The sequence below is a fragment of the Chaetodon auriga genome, chromosome 1 (assembly GCF_051107435.1).
Source record: "Chaetodon auriga isolate fChaAug3 chromosome 1, fChaAug3.hap1, whole genome shotgun sequence".
Taxonomy (NCBI): Eukaryota; Metazoa; Chordata; class Actinopteri; order Chaetodontiformes; family Chaetodontidae; genus Chaetodon; species Chaetodon auriga.
This window is the reverse complement of record NC_135074.1, coordinates 1,772,054-1,792,197: the sequence shown is the minus strand read 5'-3', so window position 1 is coordinate 1,792,197 and position 20,144 is coordinate 1,772,054. Positions and strand designations below refer to the sequence as shown.

The 20,144-nt window shown below is 39.2% G+C and overlaps 1 protein-coding gene across 3 annotated transcripts in view; it reads left to right on the top strand.

The window, feature by feature from the left end:
- Positions 1-20,144, top strand: part of dok4 (docking protein 4) — a 124,083-nt gene that overhangs the window by 43,550 nt on the left and 60,389 nt on the right. For all 3 annotated transcript variants that reach the window (XM_076725430.1, XM_076725801.1, XM_076724586.1), the window contains exon 2: positions 5,450-5,922. In XM_076725430.1, the coding sequence (XP_076581545.1) occupies positions 5,857-5,922 (66 nt within the window). In that variant the 5' untranslated portion in view covers positions 5,450-5,856. The remainder of the gene's footprint in view (positions 1-5,449; positions 5,923-20,144) is intronic.

Here is a 20,144-nt window from a genome sequence, read left to right as displayed (position 1 = left end):
GACTTTTGCCTGCTACTGCACAAACTGATCGATTTTCAATCAAAACATATATTCATATTGGGCCCCATTGCAACCTTGGGGAAAGGCATCAAATCCTGATTCCTTGCCCTGAATATATGGCTGACATCAGAATGCCTCAATCAGAGGATAAGGTTTATTGACAACTTCAATATCTTTTGCAACTGTAAAGAATGCTTTAGGCCTTTAGGGCACCAACCTGCATCATGCTCTTGGCATACTGTACCAAAACAAGAATACACAGGTAAGTGCCAGGGTCAGCCTGCACAGGCTGGAAGCCTCACCAGACCCTCTGCTTCACATCACTCAAGGCATCCAGAGGATGTCTCTGTTCCAGTCAAGGAGCCAACACCCCTCATCCATCTCTCCACCGCTATCTCTTTCTCCTGGGACCCAGCCTCAAGAACAATCACCTCTTAAGGAGTTAGTAAAAGCTACCACATGGAAGCTCAGTCAAATTGGTGAACTATTAGACAGTAACCACAGACATCATCACTCAGCTGTCCATCAGAAATGAGACAGATGCCATGCCACTTCCTTAAACACGCTGGTGATCTTAAACAGCTGGTGGCATGGTCAAACACATCGTAACAATCAGACCATCATGTACCTGTCTCAGTAATCTGCAATTGTTCAACCACAATCGGACTTGTCTCCCAGAATCCCTACAGCTGAAATTAGTTCTTTTTAATGTCATTATCATCTGGCTAACAAATCATTTTTCGTTAATGATGTGATAACTGAAAAGCAGCATTTTATGTTTTTGTTGAGACCTGACTAAAAAGCACTACCGGTGTAGCTATATTGATAGACTTGTCCTCCAAATTATGCTTTTTACCAGTCAGTCAGACAAAACAGGAAAGGAAGAGGCATTGCAGCCATTTTCTGTAAACAATTTGTGTGTAATGACATTGACCTGGGTGAATTTTCATCATTTGAATATCTGCTCTTGAGCTGAAAGGAGAATTATCAGTGCTTATTGTTACATGGTATCAACCATCAAGATAGTCATCACTGTTTGTGCAGGAATTCTCAGAGCTGATAGCACTTGTTGTAAATAAATGTGACGACAATAAATATGATCCTGAATGGAGACCTGAATATCCACATCAACAAAAAGAATGACTCCAAAGCCTTTGAGCTTATGAATTTACTGGACAGCTTTGAACATTTCCAACATGTAAATGAAGCCACTCATCAGCATGATAATATTCTGGACTTGGTAATAACAACATAGTTAAACATCAACAGTGTTTCAGTATTTGACTTACCTATTTCTGATTTCACTGTGTGTGTTTTTATGCCAAACTTAACTTGAAAAGACTAAAAGAGAATTTCTGGTTCAAAGACGATTCCTTGATGTCAAGGCTGAAGAAAGGTTTCGTAAAATTATGAGATCATTTGAGTCACCAGCTATGACTGCTCTTTAAATAACATGGTTGAACATTTCAACAATACCATGTCATCTACTTTAAATTCTGTTGCTCCCCTAAAGGTTAAAGAGAGGTCAACTGACAGAATCTCCCCATGGTTAAACAACAGCAGTATTAATGAGAGGAAGAGAATTTGTCGAGCAGCTGAAAGGAAATGGAGGAAAACTGGACTCACAGTTCACTGTAATATATTTAAAGAAATCATGACTGTCTGTAACAAAGCAATATGTCAGACAAGAAACAATTGCTTTTCCAAGATTATGACAGTGAATGCTGGCAACTCTAGAATATTGTTCTCCGCTATTGTCCAGCTGCTTAACACTGCCCCCAACCCCTGACAGTTATTTGCATCAAACTGTGAAGAACTTGCATCATTCTTCACTAACAAAATAACCTCAATCAGAGCCAGCAGTGCTGCTGATGTGAATAAAGATTAGCTCAATAAACCCTGTAAAAAAGATGCAACCATGGGGAAACTCACCTGTATTGCATTAGCTGAGCTCTGCAAGACTGTCCATGAGTCTAAGTCATCCACTTCATGTGTTGACCCTGTTCCTACAGCATTTTTAAATCAGGTGTTCAACAGTGTTTCAAGTCATGTCCTGAAGATTATAAATACATCTCTGCAAACAGGCATCTTTCCCAATGGGTTCTAAAACAGCTGCTGTAAAACCATTACTAAAGAAACCCAACCTAGATAGTAATACACTCTCTAACCCCGTGTTCCCACCAAACGCGATGTCGCAAGATCGCACGACAAGATTACATACAAAGTCAATGCAAAGACGCGATTTGAGGCATCATCGCGCCAGGCGATGCGCTTGACGCGATCGCGCGGCGCGATGGACGCGTTGGCCGCGAAAATCGCTCCCATCGCGTCGCCCCATCGTGCCATCGCTTGATCGCTCGAGTTGAAATAATTGAACTTTTGCGGCGAATTCGCGTGAAGACGCGCCGCGACAGCCTATCAGCGTTGAGATCGTCATCGACGTGCTGACATACGGACGTCCTGGTGTTCCTTCGCCGCGCAAACCAAATCGCCAGAAACAATGGAGGAGCAACACCACTCACCCAGAGCTGTGTGACAGTTCCTGTGCCCTCTACAGGGTCAGGAACAAGAAAGACCAGGCCTGGGTGAGCGTGAGCGAGGTGTATGGACTATGGTGGTTAGCGATGGTGGTTATTTCAGCCATGGTCGACGAGAGAATGAAATGGCGGAAGAAATGTTGTTGTTTGGGCGGGCTCGTCGCGCGACGCGATGCCGCGACAAGGCGTGTTTTTGCATATTGGACCAGCATCAAAACTGGAGCGTGTAGCGCGACACGATTTCATTTGACGCGCGATTAAATCCCTTTCATCGCGTTCGGTGGGAACACGGCGTAAGCATAGGCTGATATCCAACCTCCCATTCATCAGTAAGGTAGTGGAAAAGATATTTTCAGTGCAAGTTAACACCTTTCTTAAAGAAAATAATATTCTGGAGGAATATCAATCAGGCTTTAGAAAACACCACAGCACTGAAAGTGCTCTTACTAAAATCATCAGTGACCTCAGACTAAATTGTGATGAAAATAAGGTCTCAGTTCTTGTCCTCTTAGATCTAAGTGCAGTGTTTGATACGATTGACCATGATATCCTAATCAAGCGTTGAACAGTTTGTTTTTTCTGAAACTTAAACTGGTTTAAAACATACATCAAACGGAGAAAGTTTTATGCCAGTCTTCGAGATCATGTGTTTGAGAATCATGACATCTGTTTTGGGGCTGCCCAAGGCAGCTGCCTTGGTCCATTACTGTTCTCATTATACATGCTGCCACTTGTTGAAGTCATTAGAGAACACAATGTATGTTTCCATAGTTATGTAGATGATACACAACTGTACATCTGTGCTGAACCAAATGATGCTGCAGCTATAGACTCCATTACAAACTGTCTCTTGGCTTTAAATAAATGGATGAGCAATAATTTCTTGAAGTTAAATAAGGACAAAACTTAAATCCTACTAGTGAGCTGTAAAACAAGGAAAGAAATGGTGTTTAATAATCTGGGGGAATTAACTCCCTGGATTAAATCTGAAGTAACAAGTCTTGGTGTTATCCTAGACTCAGATCTAAGCTTCAAGTCCCAGATCAACAAGGTGACGAAAACTGCATTTGTCCACCTTCAAAACATATCTTAAGTATGACCATTTCTAAACCAAGAAGATAATGAAAAACTGATTCATGCCTTTATTTCAAGCCGACTTCTTTACTGTAACGCATTATTTACTGGCCTCCCGAAAAAAGACTGAGGGACTTCAGCTCATTCAAAACTCTGCAGCTCTTCTATTAACCAGAACCAAGAGGAGAGAGCGCCACTGGTCTACTGGAGGTTTCCAAAAGCAGTCGAAAGAAAATTGGGGATGCAGACTTTGTTCGTTATGCCCCAAAACTCTGGAACACACTACCTACAGATATCAGGGAAGCAAGCTCACTGAATATTTTCAAGAGAGCTAAAAACTTATCTCTTACTTTTTGCCTTTCACTAGCTATGACTTCCTGATACAGGTCTGACACTTTCGTGCTTTGCCTCATGCTTACACTCTGCTGCATTTCTTTTAAAATGTTGTATTTTACTTGATTTTATGCATTCAATGTATGTATTTTAACCTACCTATACTGTCATTTTGTGCTGTGATTTACCTTATTCTAATCTATGTTTACCTAGATTTTAACATTATATTGTGTGGTTTTTATGCATTGTCTTAATTCCATCTTATTTTGCAGTCATTTTTATCTGTTTTCATGTCCATTCAGTTATATGATGGTCTCTGGGGCAACACTGGGTAAAAAAGCAAATAAGATCCACAGTGAGATTACATCCATGAGAAGACGTTCTGAGATGGCTGAGAAATGCCTGTTTTGATGTAATCGAGACCTGTTGTGAATCAGTATCTGTAGAGAAGGAAAAAGATTCTGTTGTGTCTGCTTTCTGTGGTTCTCAGAGATCCCAGACAAAGAGTTCTTTTAGAGCTTCATCCTAATGGTTCAATGGTTCCTATATTGCTATAATATTTATTCACAAATTGTTTTAATACACAGTTAGAAAAAGACTAGTAGGGAGAAAGAGAGGATAACTGGATAAAATGGTATTACAAAATTTGAAATGTCAGTTATGGTTAACTTGTCTTGCACCAATGTCTTTTGAGAGGTGTACATGGGTGTGTGTTGGTTGATGGTGTTGCAGCAGGGGGGTGCTCACACTGGGCCATCACCCCTGTTAAAAATTAACAAATCACTGACCATATACATCTCTTCAACTCAACATCCTACAGTAGCTATAGTAGCATTTTAGGCACAGTTAAATTAACGCTTTTGACAACAATCAAAGAAATTTGCTAATTTAAATCTTCTATGATATTCTTAAGATTGAATCTGAACCAAATTATCCCATGTACATGAAAGAGGTGGCTCTTACTGATGAACCCAAAGAGAATTATCACCAACTCTGCAGAGTGCTTTAGCGTTTTTCATTTCAATGTTGTGGTTTTACAGCCCACAGCATTACGGTTTTGTTTTAGTCTCAGCTTTCTTATTAATATTCACTCTTCAATTAACTATCTCTCTCTCTCTCTCTCTCTCTCTCTCTATCTATCTATCTATCTATCTCTCTCCCTCGAGAGATATATATATATATATATATATATATATATATATATATATATATATATATATATATATGTATATATATGTGTGTGTGTATATATATATATATATACGTGTGTGTGTGTGTGTGTGTGTATATATATATATATATATATATATATATATATACACACACACATATACACATATATATGTATATATATACGTATATATGTATATATACGTATATATATATATATATATATCGAGAGAGAGAGATGCACACACACAGGTACATATCTACATGTCTGCCTCTATCTCTCTACATGCCTGCCTTTGTCTTTTTTTCTTTCTCTTTGTCTGTCCATTTCTTAGAGATGCCAAAAAGGAAGATGAGGAAAGACCATCTGGTGAACAGTGAATGAAAGGACAACAAAGTAAAGGAAAAACGCCCGAGGAGCAAGAGGCAAAGGAAAGAAACAAATCTAACAGAAGATCACAAAGGGAAACAGAAAGAGGAGAAAAGGAATGGTTGGAGATGTGAGGAGCTTTGTGAAAGAGGACAAACAGAGTGGAGGATAGATGGAAACAAGAAAGGTTATAGCAAGGAAAACACACAGTCCCCGGTCTGGGTTTGAAAGTGAAAAAGACAAAGCTACACCGGACTAAGAAGCTGGCAGCTTTGGAAAAGAAGGAACGGTAAGCAAGGGCTGGTTGAGGAAAGAAAGAAACATCTGGATGGTCTCCTGGAGGACAATCAGCAGGTTACCGCCCCTCTGAAGATGGCCTCCAACTTCAATGACGTTGTCAAGCAGGGCTACGTACGCATGCGCAGCCGCAAGCTGGGGGTGAGTGTGTGTGTGTGTGTTGTGTGTGTGTCTCTCCACTGAAGTTTTGTCACATCACACTCAAGTAGCTGCAAGTTTCCACCACCTGGGTGAGTTAACTAGAGTAATACATATACTGTTCCAATATCGATATGTGCATGACTTCATGCAGTGTCAAGCGTTTTGTATTTGCATACATTTGCACATTTAATGAGGTATTCATGAAAAATATTTTTTTAAAAACAGATTTTTCAAAATTGTCATCATTATCCATTGATCAACTATACATAATTTCATTGTGATGACACATGATGATGAAACAGTTTAGTTTTATGAGTTATATGCTGCATTAATCTTTCTGGAGGTCCATTCAGTTCCTTTGTGTTTTAACATGGTATATTCATACAGTGCACACACTAGAAAACATTCAGAATGCATAGTATTGCACACTGACCAACTGTACATAAGTTCATTATGAGTACATGTGCAGTTTATGAATTAATATAAGTTATGTGATGCATTATAACACATTACCTGTATCCAGTACAGATTCTTTTCAGTACAGTACGGTATTGTAGACTGATCAACTTTGCTGAACTCATTTTGAAGAGATGTACAAGTGCGTCAATATGTTAAACCCTAATGTTTTAAAAATCAAATTTGCATAATTATACTGTAATTGACAAATAATGCTAATTTGCACTTACCAGTACACCAATCCAGTATTACACCAGTTCCTCATATTACTAATTCAGCATCACTTGTTTCCAGATTTTTTTTTTAAGAATTTCTAAGTTTCAACTGCTTACGGAGCTCGGGCTGCTATATAGATATTAGTAAATATTGACCTTACTTGTATGGTGTAAGTCTATGTAGTATGTATTTTCTTACTTCCCTCAAGTTGTATCTTTACATGCATAGTGTTGGATTTATTTTTATAGGTTTTGACAAATAAAAGCATGAATAAGTATTTTTTTTTTTTTTTTTTTGTAATTTGGGTGAATACCCTTTAAGATCATGATATTTACTGAAAACAGCACATCAGTCCACTACAATCAAAACAGTACTTGAAACAAGCAGATTTATATCAGATCCAGAAAGATTTGTATTAGCAGATTGTTTCAGGTAACATGGGTGGATGCTTAGTATGTTACTAAATTACCTTAACGCTTATATTTTGTGACCTCTTAACTAGGGATGTATATCGTTAGGATTTTATCGATACCGATACCGATCCCGATACTCCTTATCGGTACCGATACTTATCGATACTCTTATCGATACTACAACATGTAATTTGGTGTAAAAAATAAAGACGTTACAAGATGTTAAAAGATTCAACCTTTTTTTAATTACCACAAGGTAATAATAAAGCTTCACAGAACAGTGTCAGAACAACATCTTGTTCAAACCAGACTGTAAACAGACAGAGCCATACATGGTAATATACTGGAGCCTGTACAAGGCATACATACAGTATATATTGACACATGCGCACACACATACACACACGCATGCATGCTCGCTCGCACGCATGCATGCCCGCATCCATCCATACATCTGCAAACTTACCGTGACTTGACGTCGCAGAAACGAAGCCGGGTGCCGCTGGCGCTGACACGGTGATGCAGTCTTTAGCGTTAGCCGTCGTCGGGCTGCTAACTTGACTAGCTTTCTTATCAGGGGCGTAGCACCAAATTCTGGGCCCTGTACACTCTCAATGTCAGTGGGCCCCTATCCATGCCAGTGCACGAGGCGCGTGGGCAAAAAAAAAAAAAAAAGAAGAAGAAGAAGAAAAAGACAAAAAGAGGGTATTTATTTAAAATTAAAAAAGCATAAATAGGGTTTTAAGCTACAGCCAGATCAGATTATATTGATGAGTGGTTCTTTCATTCACCACCTGAATTGATGCATTTGGTCTACTTCTGCTCAAATACCTAAAACATTAGGCTACATCTGGTTTCTGTACTAACGTTTTGATCCATGACACTCTTGCAAATTTTGATTTAAAAACATTTATTCCTGAACAGGAGAACAGGAGACAACTGCACACTCAGGATCAAATCAAATAAGCTGCATTACTTTTGTAATGAGATGGTACAGTATAAATGAACAGAAAAATATTAAGGTTCAATGTGAAAAAAAGAAGCTGTGACTGGTTTCTGCTTTTTACATTAAAGGCCTATGTCATTTTATCAACAGAGCTTGCGATAGTACAAAATGTTGACTGTCAAATTGTTCTTCAGCTTGCAGAAAAAGAAATAAAGCCTTGCTGACATGAGATGTAAAGTGACAACTAACGTTATCTAAAGCTGCAAAAAGCTGCAAGCAGCCTGGTTGGAAACTAGCAAAGCTAAAGACTTCACATGAGCATACAACATCAGCAGCAGCTGTCTGTAGTGGACTACGTTAACTTTAATTGGATTTTGCATAACAAGCAAACTCGGTTCACCTTTTGGAAAGAAAGCAGTCAACAGCTGTCTCCCTTCATTCTGCCTTTTTTCTTTTGCCTTCCGCTCTTTCTTCTTTTGATACCCCGATTTTTGCTTTTTGGGCAGCATGCTGTCTGACCCCCAAGTCATTCAGTCCGGGCTCACTGATGTTCCACTTGTCGCCGGTCGCTGTCGGGCGGACTAAACCATTTTGCGCGTCCAAGAGGGGGGGCCCCCAGAATGTCCAATATGTTGGGAGGACTGTGACATAAAGTTCATTCTCTCAGTTGATGTTATAAATATATTTGAAATAAATTATGACACCAATAAATTGGAGGGCCCAATTCATTCGAAATAAAAACGTCACAAAAAAAAAAAAAAAAAAAAAAAAAAAAAAAAAAATCAGGATTGTCATGGGCCCCTCTCCCAACTCGGGCCCTGGGTAGTCAGGTCCACTTTTCCCCCCACTACCACGCCCATGTTTCTTATAGCAATCGAACACGCCGCACTGCTTTAGCTTCATGTTATGAGCGCGCTCCAAGTGTTTGGTCATATTGCTAGTGTTACCCCCCTTGGACGCAACCTCTCTCTCACAGAGACTGCATCGAGCCACGTTATCATTAACTTTGACAAAGTACGCCCAAACTTTTGAGCGCTTGACCCTCACCGACATGATGGCTCAGCCTGAGCTCATCACCTGTAGACGGCGGCAGTGACGTAATTACGCGACGGCTGGGTAGACGCAGATAAAAATCTCCAAAAAAAAAAAAAAAAAAAAAGGACCGATAAGAGTACCGTTAGGCAAGAATCTTAACGGTACCCTGGTACCGACCCAATTACGGACCGGTACCGAAAAGTACCGGTCCACGGTATACATCCCTACTCTTAACCCCCTGCTTAGCGGATTGACTGTCTCCACCATCCATTCTGTGTACATTTTTGCCTGTGGTTTGAACTAAATAATAATAATAATAATAACTAGAAAATTTCCCCCCGGCGGGAAATTTTGAGATTGATACAGTGCGCAAACGCCGGGGTGCGTGGCTAGCGCTATAGAGGTCAGTGTACAGTACTAAAGACAGAACACTGACCTCTATAGCACTGCAGTGCTATTAAAAACACACACAGAAACACACACACAGTTTGTGTTTGTGTTTGTGTTTGTGTTAGTAAACACCACAGACAACACTGCATGAGATCCTTGTAAATGCTATAGGGGTCTACTGGGCCACATTTGAGGATTTTAACCCTGGTTACATGTGTGTGTGTGTGTGTGTGTGTGTGTGTGTGTGTGTGTGTGTGTGTGTGTGTATCTCTAATCACACGAAGCTTCATATGTGTGTTTGGGTGTGTGGGAGAGGAGTGCTCAGAGAAGTACTGAGGCTCAGAGGTTGTCATGGCAACTTGAGCTGGTTGCCACTGACGACAGGGGCCCCCCAGGCAGACACACAGGGGCAGACAGAAAAGCGGAGAAAAAGAGCCATTTTCTGCCTCTGCACTGTATCACTAACAGTAATAATAAGAAATGCGCAGAATAACAACACAGCAGGGGCAAAGCACTGTATCACTAATAATAATAATAATAATAACAATAATAATTTATTATTATTAATAATAATTCTCCCAGTATGTGTATTTTGTTTTATATTTTGTTGTATATTTGCTTTTTATATATATATTTTCTCTCTCTTTTCTTTCTTTTCTAATAATTCTAATAGATAAGATGGATTTCTAATAATAAATTTAATTCTTGTAAGGAGCACCTGCAACAAAAACAATTTCCCGGTCAATAAAGGAATTCTGATTCTGATAATAATAATAATAATAATAATAATAATGCATTTTATTTGTAGAGCGCTTTAACAATGCTCTAAGACACTTGACAGGATAAGGATCAGATAAAAACAATAAGAACATACAAAAAAAAGAAAACCAAACAATTCAAACATTAAAAGCTGATCTGAAGAGGTGGGTCTTGAGGAGTGAATTGAAAGTGTTGAGGTCGGTACAGTCATGGAGGGATTTGGGGAGTGAGTTCCAGAGTGTGGGGCCAGTAACTGAGAAGGGCCAGCAACTTAGAAATAAACGGCATGGGGAGTGCTAATTTCAGTGAGCGTGAGTCAAATGGGAAAGAGTAATGGGAAACATTTCAGTCAAGCACAGATGTTACATTATGCATAGCTCTGGTTGTCTCTTTTTTTCTTGCTGTTGGTTTTTAAAACGAACAGTCCGTAGTGGTGCTGACACAGCACATTGTGAGCTGTAGTTTCTCGAGTAAACACAGAGATCTCTTTGGTTGCCATAGTCCCTCCTGCTTGGCCTGCTGCTGCTCCTGTCTTCACTGCCTGACTGTTTCTAACAAAAAGGCGAGTTCAGTTTTTGTATTTAAATATGTAGTTTCTAATGCTACTATTCAAAATGCTTTATTTTGAACATAATTCTAGTCATCATTATTGTACCTAAGCATACTTAAAAAAGGTTGCACCTACCTGAATCAATGACTGATTTAATGCACCAACTGGCAAGCATGCTGGCAAGTGGTGCAATCAAATACACCCAAGATTGATGTGTGACCAACAGGTGCATGCTGGGTTTGGCTCAGTGCTAAAATGGTCACACTGGATCTGCCAGTATTGACTTGGACATTTGTCACCTTGCTGAGGAACATTCAGTGAGGTGTGTGACTTTATACTGTTGCTCACAATTTCTGTCACAGTTGTGACTGCAGAGCCTCATTCAGCTCAAAATGTTTGAAAACTGCGAGGAGTGCAGTGACAGACAAGCTAAGGGGACTGGTTATATATTAACCCAGAGTGATCAGGCAAAGAATTTGAACCAAGAGTAGATTATTGAGGACTTTGCGGGTCACAAGGCTCACAGAATGACATTCAGACAGGTGCTACCACTACAACTACCACTGCTTTGCTTGGTACATAAAGTATTATATGCTGTATAAAAAACTGTGCAACTGTCTTTGCTTCAATATGTGTGTTTGAGGCTGCAGTCGCTGTGGAGTATTGTTGATACATCTCTGTGTCGTCTGCTGTGGTGAGGTTTTATTCTGCTGTTCAGTTGGTAGTTATTTCATTTCTGTAGCCTAATATTGCTAGCTACATCTTTATCACTTGAAGGCCAGAGACAAGATGAGAAATGTGGTTTGAGGCAACATTGCAGACAATTGCTGGAGTCCTTTTTGGAAACTTTGATATGACAAGGTCAAGTGGTGGAGTCAATGTAGATTATTTCCTCACTTTTTGTTACAACCCAGTTCGCTAGGGGTAAGGAAGTAACAAAAAACAACCAGATGTAAATGGTTAAAATTGTTATTTATTTAAACCCAGGTAATTTTAATTGTTTTTGTACAAAAGGCAAAGGCCAAGACAACGAAAAGAGCAATTGGGTGCAAAGTCTTGTGAGGGCAGACTTCTACTTTCAGAGTCCTCTTCTGTCACAATTTAATCAGCTATACAAACTGTCTGTGATGCTGAGATGGATTGTTTTCTCTTTATCATGAAGTTGAGGGACCGAGATGTGAAGATCTGTCTGCTTTTGTTCAATTTAATATTTTCACCTGTCAGTCTCTCAGTAAGGATTAATCCCAGTTTGATGATTGTCAAGAGTTCTGAAATCAGGCTGATAGACACAACAAATAAATGGATATATATATGAGTTGCCTGCATTTGTAACACTTTGGATATTGTCTAGTTACCAAAGAAGTATTGATTTGCCCAGCCAGTGTAGGGCAAGGCAAAATGACCAAAAGAAAAAAAATATGATTACAGTATCTTTTTTCCATTTTGATCAATATCGATATTAATCACTATATATAATTTAACAATGCTTCTACGCAGTAAATTCTGGCCTTTGGAAAAAACTCTCAGTGAGTTCAAATCAACTCAATTTGACCGTACATGTGAGACCATCAAATTCACTCGAGGACAGAGTTAAAGTAACTCATTTCTAGGAGTTGATCTTTTAACCCTTTTCAGGAGTTAAAACTGAATTCTTGTGGAGTTGAAACTATATCCCATATAGAGTAAAATAGAACTCTCACTTTGAGTTAATTTTAATGTGAACTCTGTTAAGTGTTAAGATTCAACACTTAAAAGTATGTTTTATTAACACTTATGGAGTTAATATTACAAAACAGTAAAAAGGCTGCAAAAACACACCATAATGTTTAGTACAAATTTTTATTTAACAAATTTCCATACAGTGTGTTCAACAATCCATGCTGCATACTTACTGGTGTAACAAGTCACATTTTGAATAAAGTGCAAACAAATGTAAACATACATTACAGCAAACATTCACATTGAAAACACTGTAGAGATAACAATCCATGCTGCACACTTCTGTTTGTTTGGCTTTATGGTGCCACGCCATCTCTGCATGGTGAAGTTTGGTGACATTAATTCAGTAAAAAAAAATATGGGTGCAATTAAAATGCACAGCACAGTGGGATGAACTGTACGTAACTATAAAACTAATGACAAATAGAAAATAACCACTGACAAGTATCAACCTGCAGAGGAAAAAAGATCCCTGGCATTCACCACTGGATGCAAAGTGAAAAAAGCAACACTCAAACACATGATGCCAACAAAAGAGAGGAATACAGTCTAGACTTTTGAATAACAAGTTAAATTACATTTTGAATAAACCAGTGTAAATATGTTTAAAACACTGACATTTAAAACAAACTGCTAAAAGTGCAGCTACACAGTTGGAAAATTATGCAACAATGTTGACAGATTAAATGATACAGCTCTCTGACACGACATAAAATTGTGAATCACACCCATAGGACATTTGGACATCAAAAGATTTGAAATGTCTTATTCTATCCCTTTCTAGAACTAGTATCTTCCGAGGGATTTGTTCACTTAATGGTCATGGTCATGGAAACAAGTTTCATGCTCAATCAAAACAAAAAAAACCTTTGCCATCGTGCAAAATGATACAGGTTATTTTGCAAGCAACATCCCATTTGACCACATTTTAGAATCATATTTTTCCCAGGATACATTTCATGAATTCGTTTGAGGTGCCTGAACAAAAATAAAGCTGTACCAAAAGATGATGAACAAAGGAAACGCCTCAACATTTTCGCTGCATAAGGTAATTACTGCTGGGTTCAACAGCTTTGCTCTCAACTCTGATTTTGGAGTTTCTTCTCTTGTGCCTATATAAATATTGTACAGAGTAGACTGTAAAAATGTGTACAGACTGGACAGATCATCATCAAACTCAAAACCTGGTCTTTTGAAGTCGCTGTGGCCAGAAGATATGGCTGGGGGTTTCCTTCAATGGCCTTGAGGTGACCCTCCAGGCTCTGGTAGGACTGAAACACAAAGAAAAGCATCTCCATATGAGCTAGGGCTGCTTGATTATGCCAAAAAAATTATCATCAAGATTATTTTGATTGATTTTGAGATCATGATTTTTTAACACGATTTACTCATTGACATCATCATAATGCATTTATTTAACTTAAAAAAGAACTTTCAAAACTGTATTTCTTTTAACTTTAAATATAATTGAACTGAAAAACAACCAAATACATGAAAATAGGTCAAATTCATAATAAACCTCCTAAAAATGAGAAAAAAAATAACTAAAATAAATAAAGTATTAAAAAATAATAAATGCACTGGTACAACCTGCCGCAAAAATATTCAGCATATTGGTAAACTAAACTAAACTAAACTGATGGACGCGGCAACAAAAGTGTCCATCACTCAACACCTGAGAAGTGTTGAATCCAGCCCCTCAACTCCCAGTGAATGAACACCAAAATGTTACACCGGCAAAGAGTATCCCTAACACAAACTGTAGTTTAACTTAGAAAATAAACTCCAAAAATCTTACTCGCTCACACTTTTTTGTTGAACTCCAGATTATTCCACTCCAGAAATGTGCTGTGTAATTTGAAGAGTATCCTGATATTGACTGAAGCTTGAAGAAACTGGAGGGTTTATTAGCTAAATTATGAAATGGAATTTGTTAACATAAAAAATACAATATAACCTAATGTAAACATTTAAGTCTGCATGGGTTGGTTTCGAATATATTTTCCAATAAAATAATATTTTGAATAACATCTAAATGCAATATTTAACTTTGCAAATTTGCTTTATCTGCCTCAACAAAACAATAGTAGCTGTGTAGCCTACTTTGATGTGCAAGCAAAGACTACAGACTGACTGGCTGTTATTGCATTTATTTGGCGTGTGATGGCTGTTAGATTTATCCACATCGAGTAAAAATGTCCAAAGTGCAATGGAGCTGCTGTTATATTCCAAGCTTCTTATGGATACCCAAGCTCCTCACACTGTCCCTAAGAGTATTCATCAGGTCTTTGTCAAACACCAAACACTAAACCAGTGAGATGGAAGACACTGAAATAGAGCTGAGGGGAAAGGCAGCATCAGGCAATAATTGTGGGTTCATCACTATGAGCAGCACCTTTCACAGTACACAGTCATTTTATCCATTGTTAGTATAAAAATATTCATTTGTGCAGCTCCAAGTTGGAAAAAGTCTGGTTTTGCTTTTGTTTATGAATTTGTGATATATTCAAGTTGAGGGTAGCAAAGTCTTAAAATGCCTCAGGTTTGTCTTAGTAAAATCTTTGGATACCCTGGAGGGTGAGCAGTTTCAGCAGATGTCCGCCTCAAGGCTAGGTAGATTTACTACCAAAGTCAAGCTTAATTTATCTCAACAGGAACAACAAAGCCAGAGGAAAAAACCCCAGATATTGCAAAGTCCTAGCACACACTGGCTACGAACCTTGAGTGCACTGATTTACCCATAGAGCACTGTTTCTGTGCAATAGTCTGTTTTTCATTTCCTGCTTTAGTATTACCACAGTGATGAGATTTATATTGATATTGATCAGCCTCTTAGCATGAAACAAGGATTTCAAACCCCCAACCTCCCACTGAAGCATGCACTCAATGCATTCAGATGGCTAATTGGTGCCAAGCCTAGAACTGTCCACACTCTAGTCCATACTGTATGCTTGGAAGTGTCTTGTGTATATGTATGAGGAAACAAATGCATGTATAAAACCCCTCTGGAGACCAGGACAGGTGTCTGCTAGCTGAAGTGTGGGACAGAAGACCAGTGAGTGTGTGAGTAGGAATGGTCTAGTGAAATCAAAGTGTTAATTGAAGTTTAAGATAAGTTCATTGATTTATTCCTCTACAACCAGAGTAATGATATCTGAAAAGGATCCCATTCAAGGGAAGAAGATTCCCATCTTTATTACACACACATACTGTGTTTCTGCCACAGGATCATACTGTCATATACTGTTCATGTATAGTTTGTCATCTGCAGTACAAGCTCATGCTTAGGGATTGATCTTGTGCTTTTTTCTCTCATTTTTTTCCCCTTTTTTTTTGTGTGCTGCTGCCACATCTGTTGTGAGCCAGTTGTGCCGTTTTTCTTTCTTTTCTCATGTGCTTAGAGTAATTTTGATTGTAATTCAGTTCATTTTCCATTAATGATAATATAATTATGAATATTGCATTACATTTCTGCCAATACAATTACAATTACAATTAGTCATTTGGCAGATGCTTTTATCCAGAGCGACGTATGTATGAATGTACATATGAATTCACACACCAATGGCACAGCATCGGGGGCAGTTTTTGGGGTTCAGTATCTTGCTCAAGGATACTTCAGCATGTGAATTGCCAAGGCCAGGGATTGAACCACCGACCTCCTGATCAGTGGACGACTGCTCTACCTCCTGACCCACAGCTGCCCACCCAGTAGATCCCCCCTAAATCCTACACATTGGACCACTAAGAACAGTAAAATAGCAAAGTGTCTACACAAACAACAAGTGTGCATCTCCTAAAAAAGTCTGCAGGCAGGCCTCAGTATCTAAACAGCTGAAAGAAATAATTGTATAGTGCGTTGGCTGGCAACCACATGTCGCCTCAGGGAAAACCACCCTCAGAGTCTGTCGTGACGAGGCTACAACATTCACCACTGTGGGTTTGGACTAAGAAAGTATCAATCAATGGCAAACACAGCTCAAAGTAGGCAAAAGTATCTTACTTCCTCATTATGACTACATTGATGTCAAAATAATATTTGTAATGCTTAAATTTCATCGTACATGTCCTAGTGTTAGTTATTAGCACCCACATAGGTGATTATCATCCTCCTTTTAACCACTGTCCAAATCATTGCATGCAAACTGAAAACTTGGACTAGTATGTATTTGAATATGGAAAGAGCTGTACTCAATTCAAGACACCAACATTCATATGGTTCATTGACATCACTTCCATTAGTGGTACGCTCCAGGGTTACTACAGTACCTTGAAAAATTTACCAGATAAAATGATCAACTATGTTTTATTTTTCCAACACTTAATCCTTAATACCTTTCAGATCCTTGATGCTCCTTGTTAAATACATGTTAAATTTAGAAGAAACACTTGCAAATTATTTGTGTAGATTAAAAGAGGACAAAACCCTCACCTCAGAGGCCTATGGCCCTGGAATGGTCTGAACATTGCAATGTGAGATTGCCTGAGGCTTTAGAGACCACACATTTGTATTTGAAGATGATGTTTGTACATCATGAAGATGACATTTGTCAGCTTTGTACTAAATTTTTCTGTCTGCCATTTTTTGTCGTTTTATCTTTCTACTAAAATAGCTAAACAGTGAGCTGAAAGATGCTTGGTTGATAGGAACTACAGAGTTGGATTTTCATTTTGTGTGGGTCACATTACACATAGTTTCTTGATTAATTTTTAATATAAAATATTTGTTAGTGTAGCTTCAACATGGTGTTCATTGTTAATTATCAAGTCCAAACATTCACGGATCATGATAGTGCACTGCAAGAATACAGTAACATCTTCCTAGTTGAATGTGCTTCTTTTTGGAGAAATGTTGTACGTAAAGATTAAAGTAAAAGATTACTGTGAATTATCAAATAATTAAGAAGAATTTCTCTCTCTGCAATTAAGGTAAATAAAAGCCACTATTGAACAGTACAATCATTACACAACCAGACAGCCTGGATGAATGGAGAGATCAGGGCTCTATCCAGAATCCAAAAAGTTGCCTTTTCTGTCTGGTGATAAGGAAGCATACAGCAGCACAAGAGCAAGACTGAAAGCTGGCATGAAGGAGGCATAGTGGAGGCATTAGGCAGACCTCAACATGAACAACACCAAAGACATGTGGCAGGTGATCCAGACAGAGACTACAAAAGCAGGATCACCCCATCATGTGTGAGGCCATGCTTCCAGGTAAGCCTAAGACTTTTTATGCTCATTTTGATCTCCTTAACAAAGATTTGGCTGTCATCTCCAGGAGACCTGCCAATGCCAGTGTCTGCAGTGGATGTGAGAAGAAACTTGCTGAGAGTTAATGTGAGCTAAGCTGCTCAGCCTGATCTGTGGCCATGTGTGGAGAACACGTGCCAGCCATCTAGTCAATGTAATTACTGACATTTTTAACATATCACTAGGTGTGTTTCCATCAAAGCTGCAGTAGGTAAGATCGAGAAGAGAGCAGACTTAGCTTGAAAATTTGAAGCAACACAAGTTCCACGTCACTCCCCCTCCCTCTCCACTTCACTCATGCCCTGCCTCCAAGCCCCTCCTTCCTGCAGCGTCTGCGCGGCTGCCATGACAACCAGCAACGTTAGCCTTAGCATCGGAAACAAGCTAACTCTGCCCAGCCGCTATATCACAGTCGCTAACATACCATATGCACTGCGGAGTGTTACTGTAACAATCACCATATTAGCTTTATGGTTATTTGTTGTCTTAGCCGTATATGCTGTTGTTGGCAGCAGTGGTATTATATGGGCAGTTTCTCCTTTGCGGGTGGCTGTTGCTCCACCAAAGCTTTCACTAGCCTCCTGACATCGCTCACAGAGATGTTTGACTGAGCGGCAGCCGGCAGCATGAGTGGAGGGGGGGGCAGCGTGTGTGAGTAGTGATTGACAGATGTCAGACACTTCCTCAGACGCTCCGGCTCTGGCTCTGATTGGTTGTTTTGTGTTGGGTGCCGTGGATTCTTGCCAATCACAGTAGGAGCAGTAGGTGATACCAGTGGAGCCGTTTTTTTTTTTTTTTTTTACAGATTACATGTTTCATGTACTGCTGTCTGGGCATAGGGACAGTTTTAGCAAATATGAAAAAAAAAGTTATTCTTATACAACTTACCTACTACAGCTTCAAGGTGTTTTTGTGTTCATTTTGAAATATCACATTCAAAAATCTTGATGGAAATGGCAAAAATCGAAAACCTCAGTTTCATAAAAAAGTTTTGATTCCCACTTGTGGTGGTTTTTGCCTTTTTTAAAAAAACATTAATGCGCTAAATGGACGATGGAAACACCTTGGCCAAATAAGTTTTGACATAGCGAAGATAACTCACAACTGATTCGCTGTTTCCACTATAAAAACAAAGAGAAAGAAGTTGTCGTTTTACTTTACTTTCACTTTTCTGGCAACCACTCAAAGCGCTTTTACAACACTAGTCTAGATTCACCCTTTCACACTCTGGCTAGGCCACCAGCTCATTTCAAGCTTTCAACCGTTTGCGTACACACACACACTGATGGCACAGCATCAGGGGTAATTTGGGGTTTAGTAACTTGCTCAAGGATACTTCACCATGTAGACTGCTTAGACTAGATATTGAATCACCGACCTTCTGATAAATGGATGACCACTCTACCTCCTGAGCCTCAGCAACTCATTAATATTTGGGTTGTCTTTCCAAATATTCCCATAACACTATTCATCTTCATAATCATCATCTGGATGTCATCAAGACAAGCTGACATGAAAGAACAATTACATCTTGCCCAAACAAAACAAATTCCTGCAGACCTCGGTCCATTTTTCTCTCAGGTAGCTAAGGCCAGGTGTTGTTTCTGGTTTTCAAAAATTTTCTTCTACTCTGTTTATTATAACATGCATAAAGTTACTTATAACACTGCCATCTAACAAAGCTATGCTTTGCATAGCCCATTTTATTTGCTGCAAACCAGTTTATGGAAATGTGCCTAATTTGCATTTTCTTTTTAAAATTTTCATTTGACAATAGATGGAAACATGGCTACTGTCATAGGCGAGTACTCCCACCTGCTTCAAGACAGTTGCCATCATCCCTGTACATAAAAAGTGTCTCCAGTGTCTAGTCTAAATGACTTCACCCTCAATTTGCCTTCAGAGCCAACAGATCAACAGAGGATGCCATCTCCACTGCCCTCCACACACTTTGAAAGTAACCACACTCTGTATCGAAATTCTGTTTGTTGATTTCAGCGCAGCATTCAACACAATCACCCCCATGAAAGTGGTTGAGAAACTCAGTACTGTGGGTTTGAGTACTACACTCTGTAGTACTTGGCAGCTCCGCCCCCTCTTATTCAAGGTGTACACCCCCAACTGTAATCCCTGACCTGGAACTGACCTGAATCTTAATTTTGCTCACCTACCAAGTATCTGTGATATCAGTAAGGTGAGGTGCCTGCACAGAGCCCAAAGGATACTAAAAGTCAATACCCACCCAAGCCACAACCTGTTCACCCTGCTGCCATCTGGAAAGCGATTCAGCAGCATCCACTGCCGTACTGCCAGACTACACAGCAGCTTCTTTCCTCAGACTGTGAGATATCACAACTCCATAGTAAATAAGTGACATGGAATTTTCTGTTATGCTAGTTCTGCACATTGCTTTATCATATCAAATGAAAACTTTATCCTTCCCTTGCCCACCCAGGAGACACTGGCTGGCCATGGGCCCGAGAGAAAA